Genomic DNA, 6,000 nt, shown 5'->3' with positions numbered 1-6,000 from the left:
ATTAATGTTATCAACACACTCTATAGGTTATTACACTACTAGTTATTATTATTATTATTATTATTATTATTATTATTATTATTATTATTATTATTATTATATCGAATAATATAAACAAAAAAGCCATATGTCTATAAAAAATTCTTAATACATGGCTTTAATACTTTGCTTTAAATATGTGATACTTTGTTCTGACTTTTGTTTTTTATATTCAGAAGTTTCATGGATTCCCACAAAGACATATGCGAATAAAAGTTTTACCATCATAACAATAAAATCAAGGTACATAATAATAATATTCACTTTTTTTATTAAATAAAAGTGCAATATCACACGAATATGCAAAGCGCATTTCCCGCATCCATCACCGTTACAAACGTAAAATTGTATAAATTAAGTGTGGAGAAAAAAAATGAAACATCCTATTATTGTGAGACGAACACTAGAGGTTATTTTTACAAATATAGTTTCATTGTTAAACCGTGTTATTTATTTACACAAAACTTAACTTAAACTGCAAAAACTGTCTGTCAGGTGTTTTGGGCCTATTGGGGGCAGAAACTGGGTTACACTGATTTATAATGAAATGCTATTTGGAAGAAAGAAAAAAAAAAGGAAAGAACGAAAAGCTTGTGTAAAATGTAAAATGAGACGCTTATTCCGGTGTGGGGATGCAAACAGAACATAATCGAGATTAGAAAAAAGAGCCTATAGCGTTTACTATACAAAAAAAGATATTTTACACATAAATATTCACAGTAATATAATTTCTCTTCAATACAACTCACGCTGTTGTTTTACATAAAGGTCCGCTTGCAGTGTGTGACGCGCTCGTTTCCTTCGGCAGTGCATGAGATTATTATTCTTTTTTCTTTTTTTTCTGCTTCCTTATTTCCTTGCGAAAAAAACACACACAGACATTTCACAACTGAATGAAAACACGCAGTTATTTTTTGTGTGTAATTCTGCAGTGGAGAGGCAACCCGGATCCTCCTGCCCAGACATTTACGAGCTGTCGGTGTCTCCTGCGTGCATTATGAGCCCGGGGGTCGGTTTGTGTTTTTTCAGCAGCTGCGTGATTTTTTCGTCGTCCGAGTTGGGATCTAAAGGCTTGTTGTAATCGTCGTCGTCGTCTTCGTTTTCCGACGCTCCTTTCAGCCGCTCGGTCTCTGAGTCTTGTTTTTTCTTGGCTGATGCCATTTCAGCCGCGTGCCTCTTCCGCCACTTCGTTCTCCGGTTTTGAAACCACACCTGAAATAAAGAATATAAATGCAAATTTGTATACATATAAGCCGAGCAAATATGCATGCAATTATGCTGTATAATACTTTATACAACTAAAAAATAATGCATGTTTTTACCATTGTCTATATATTACTATGATTGTAACAGTATAATTGTTTAAACAAGAATAGTGTGTATGCGATTTATTTATTTAAACGCAGTAATATTTATACAGTTTGGTATGAAGTACATTCAATTAAACAAATTTTATATACGTTTTCTTAAATGTGGGAAATAGTCTAATTTAATTCTACTTCACATTTTGTTTAAAAAAATATTTGAAGCAAAAAAATAGCAAATACAAAATATATTATTCCACGTAGATTACAAAATAATAATAATAATAATAATAATAATAATAATAATAATAATAATAATTTGTATATTTTTTTTTCATTAATTTTTATTATTATTATTATTATTATTATTATTGTTGTTGTTGTTGTTGTTGTGGTAGTGGTGGTGGTGTTAGACAAAATCCTGATTATTGACAAATTAATTTAAATCATTTATTCATTAATAATAATAATAATAATAATAATAATAATAATAATAATAATAATAAATAGCTGATTAATCATTGGAAGGTTTGAATGTAACACTCACGATCTTGCTGTGCTAATTATCCTGAATACAACTTTTTACCCACAAGGTTTAAAAAGTATAAAAATGTGTGTGTGTCTTTAGCTTCTTACTGTGAGAGTTTGTGTTTCTTACCTTCACTTGGCTCTCTGTCATGCCCAGGGAGTATGCCAGGCGCGCTCTCTCCGGTCCCGCTAAATACTTGGTCTGTTCAAAAGTCTTTTCCAGCGCGAAAATTTGCTGACCGGAAAACGTTGGTCTTGTGTGCTTCCTTTTTCCGTCCTTATCCAGCAGCACCGAGTTTTGATCTTAGGAGAACAAATAGACTGCATTTTAACTACAGGATCACATAACAAAAATAATGTAGAAATGAAAGTTCATTAAAAAAAAGAATTTGCTATTAAAATTACTCAATTACATTTAAATCTAGACTTATAAACACCACATCCATGAACATTTCTACCACCACTGGTGTATACAGTATTTAAACCCAAATAGATGTAATGAGCTGTAAGAAGGAATTTAGCACTGTAGGTAAATTGGGGTACATTTTAATAACAGACAATTTCCCTTCGTAGCATTAAAGCACATGCAGCATTTAAACCCAACAAGACACTATTAAATATAAATTTAAAATAGGAGTGAACTTAGTGGTGTGAAGGATAAAAAAAAAATCATGGATGCAAGTTGCAAATACAGGTTTTTCTGTTTGAAATGAACACAGATTTTAGATGTGCATGCAAATATTTGCAGTGAATAATATGCATAATGGGTATATTGAAGAACAAATAAAAAAATATTTTTAAGAAGAAGAAGAAGAACGTATACTTACGAGGCGAACACGCAAATCTGGCATCTCTCCAGTGTGGGCTTTGCACCACTCCCGGCCAGAATATAGGAGTCCTGCCGGGCAGCTCTGCCAGAGGTTTGGGGTACCGGGCCACGGCCACAGCGGCTGCGCTCGGGCTGAAGTAAAGCCCCGGAGGAGGAGGTGGACTCAGACTACTGAAGCGAGGCAGACCAGAGAGCAGACCGGCTGGAGAGGACGTTGCTCCAGTAGAAAACACCGACGGCCGACCGAGGATGTCGTTTATGCCATGTGGGGTGGCTGAGGCCCCGCACTGCTGCGATCCCAGAGCCGAGAGTACAGCCGTTGATGTTTTGATCCCCGGGGAAGACACCGGGACCCCGCCCGGGTTGGGAGAGGTCGAGGTAGGGGAAGTAGACGACGCCGGGCCGGTAGATGGTAAGGGGTAAGCCGGGTACAGAGGTGTCTTCATTTCGGTCATGCTGTGCAGAGCAGATAAAGGCGAAGTGTTCAGCAGGAAAGCGCCCTGACGAGGTCCGTCCATTTGCCCCACAGCTAACATAACCGAGCAACTACAGCTCAAAACTGTCTCACAATGTGCAATTACGAAGAGAGTGGTAAAAACAAAATTTCGTTACTAATAAAAAAAATTGAGGTTATTTACTGTTTATAAAATCTCCTACAAAACAAAAAGAGAAGCCTATTATGCAGCAAAGCGCACGAAATTGCAAAATCGCGCATAAAAAGCATCGCATTAACAAAAGTAAGATTATGTTGGATTGTGGGGTTTTTTTTCTCGTTAAAAAATCCGAGTTATTCAGCTTGCTGTGTTATAGCCATCTCCTCCCAGGCGAAATCCAGTCGCTGAGTTAAAATCATTGCAAATGTTCAAGCTTTGGCATTCTCTTTGAATCAAGAGGAAGACAGAAAAAGAGAGAGAGAGAGAAAGAAAGAGAGACGAATCGACGGCTATAGGCTGCTATTTAGTGCTGCTTTGAAATCTTCTATAAATAAAACGTCAGTCTTTCTTGGTAGTTCACATATGAAGACCTGGAAGATAATAAAACATTTTCATCGACCTGCTGTCCTTTTGCTGAAAAAGTCCAAACTTTGAGCGTGTCATTCGGAAAGTAGAAAGGCTCGTACCCTGCTGTGATTGGCTAAACCCGATAATGACGTCATGGCTGTCACAGACGGGGGGGAAAAAAGTGCCGGACTGAATTTGGGAGTCTGTTTTCATTGGCGCTCTCTGTCACCGCTTTACATTTGCACATTAAAAGAGCTGCCACCCGCTATTAAATACTTATATACCTTTAAAAAATGAACAAAAACAACCTAGTTCATTTGAGATCTATTTTTTTCTCTCTCTAAATAATAGGACATCAGCCAGGCGGACTAAATCTTCTTGGGTTTTTTATTTCGAATTTATTTATTCAGAGTTTTTTTTTCCACTTGACACAAAGGTCTAATTAATCCGCAATTGACAGTGTTTTTTTGTTTTTTTTGTACCAGTACATGACTATTACATTCAAAGCAGACCAATATATAATATATATATATATATATATATATATATATATATATATATATATATATATATATATATATATATATATATATATATATAATTTGAAGTTAATTTCCCCCCAAATGATTACAATTTTTTCGAGACTTAATGAAGGTGAAGGCATGGCTTATGGGATGATATAGCTGCATATAGAGAAATGTAAAAAGAAAATATTTTCCTCGAAAGAAAAGAATAACAGTAAATGTATAATAAATGTATAATATAAAATGGAAAAATTGATGACTAAAGCGTTATGACAGAGTCTGCAAGCACCATTTGTTCTTTGGAAGAAGGTAATTTTTTTTATTATATTTTAAAATTATTAGAATCAATTAATTAATAAATGCAGTTACTAGAATAAATATACATTACGCTTATATTGAAATAAATTATTTTATATTAGGTATAGCTAGTCTGACAGACAAAAAGAATGTTTCAATAATGCTTTCGTGTCAGTCATTGTGATTTTTCCAGTGGGACTGTTTCCCTTTCTGTGTCCTGCGGTTTGTTTCGGAATGATTTCTTTCCATGATTTCAGGATTCGCAGCGAATTTGCAGCACAAACGCATATTTTTAGAGACAGTCTAACGTCATGAATAATAAAGGTGTAAAATAAATAAATCCAGAGACAAGCAGTCATCATTCAGTCGACAGCAGCATGTAAATACAGAGCAGATTCGGATCTTATGACATGACACGCATATCCATAAAGCAATCAATATTTCAATATTTTATTTGAATAAAATACCTTGCTTTACAACAATCATATTAAGAACTTTATTAGAATACCTGCTATCTACCCTAACTATCCTTACAAAGACATTTGACATGAGAATATTAATAGGAAAAGAGGACGGCATAATACACTACCACTGCACTTCAATGTATCTGTACATAAACGATCAACGACCATTATAAGAGAACCAGAGCGCCACATAGGGCGTAGAAGCTATAAATGCATTGCCCTTGTAGTGCATAAATACAGGGAACAGGGAAATATTTGGGATTTAGCCTTTATAGACTAGTCCAACTCTTAACTTTAACGACACCTACTGGTGAACCAGCTTAACTGCTCATTCTAGAACATGTAATAATGCCTGTGCAACAAGATTACTGAGAGTCTACCGCAGGTACCAGACCATAGCAACACCACAGCACCTTTAACATGCAGTCTAACGAGAACATTAACGATCGCATTACACACACCAAAAAAAATTTTCCTTTTACATTTCACGAACAATCAATCTGGAAATAAATAAAACAATTGGTAATCATTCTAGTTTAAAATTAGATGATTTTTATAACCAGAAGGGAATAACCCCTAAATGGGAGGTTAATGCACCTAGGTTGTGTCAGTATTTAAAGACTTTCTTCTTCCGGCTTCTCCCATTAGGGGTCGCCACAGCAGATCCATACCCCCGTCTTCTACATCTACCTCATTTAAACCAACTACCTGCACGTCTTCCCTTACCACATCAATAAACCTCCTCCTTGGCCTTTATTTCCTCCTTCCTGGCGGCTCCAACCTCAGCATTCTCCAATCGATATATTACCCTACATTAAAACGCTACATATACGGTTACACATACACGCGCCACTTTCATGTCAGAATTACAGCGCCGCCTGGTGGTAAAACCATCTGTGCACATGTGGGATTATTGAAATACTATTTTAAATCAAGATTACAATTGGTTTTAGAGCACAGAAACCATGTGCACAACAAGCTTTTATGTTAAAAGCAATAATGTATGTAGTTTCT

The 6,000-nt window shown here is 35.5% G+C and overlaps 1 protein-coding gene across 2 annotated transcripts; it reads right to left on the bottom strand.

Moving 5' to 3' along the window:
• Positions 1–295: 295 nt before the first annotated feature.
• Positions 296–5,956, bottom strand: nkx6.1 (NK6 homeobox 1). 2 transcript variants are annotated; one of them, XM_083563807.1, is made up of 4 exons: positions 5,713–5,956; positions 2,699–3,156; positions 2,002–2,174; positions 296–1,251 (listed from the first exon to the last, which is right to left on the bottom strand). In XM_083563807.1, exons 1-4 carry the CDS (start codon positions 5,715–5,717, stop codon positions 1,006–1,008), a joined length of 882 nt encoding a protein of 293 aa, XP_083419933.1. In that variant the 5' UTR covers positions 5,718–5,956; the 3' UTR covers positions 296–1,005. The 2 variants fall into 2 exon arrangements, with proteins under 2 accessions (XP_083419933.1, XP_083419932.1); XM_083563806.1 differs by lacking the exon at positions 5,713–5,956 and having other exon boundaries at positions 2,699–4,153.
• Between the last annotated feature and the right edge of the window lie 44 nt (positions 5,957–6,000).

Source organism: Silurus aristotelis (genome assembly GCF_946808225.1).
Source record: "Silurus aristotelis genome assembly, chromosome: 16".
In the NCBI taxonomy this organism is placed as follows: domain Eukaryota; kingdom Metazoa; phylum Chordata; class Actinopteri; order Siluriformes; family Siluridae; genus Silurus; species Silurus aristotelis.
The sequence above is the reverse complement of the archived record's forward strand: the minus strand, read 5'-3'. Positions and strand labels throughout refer to the sequence as shown.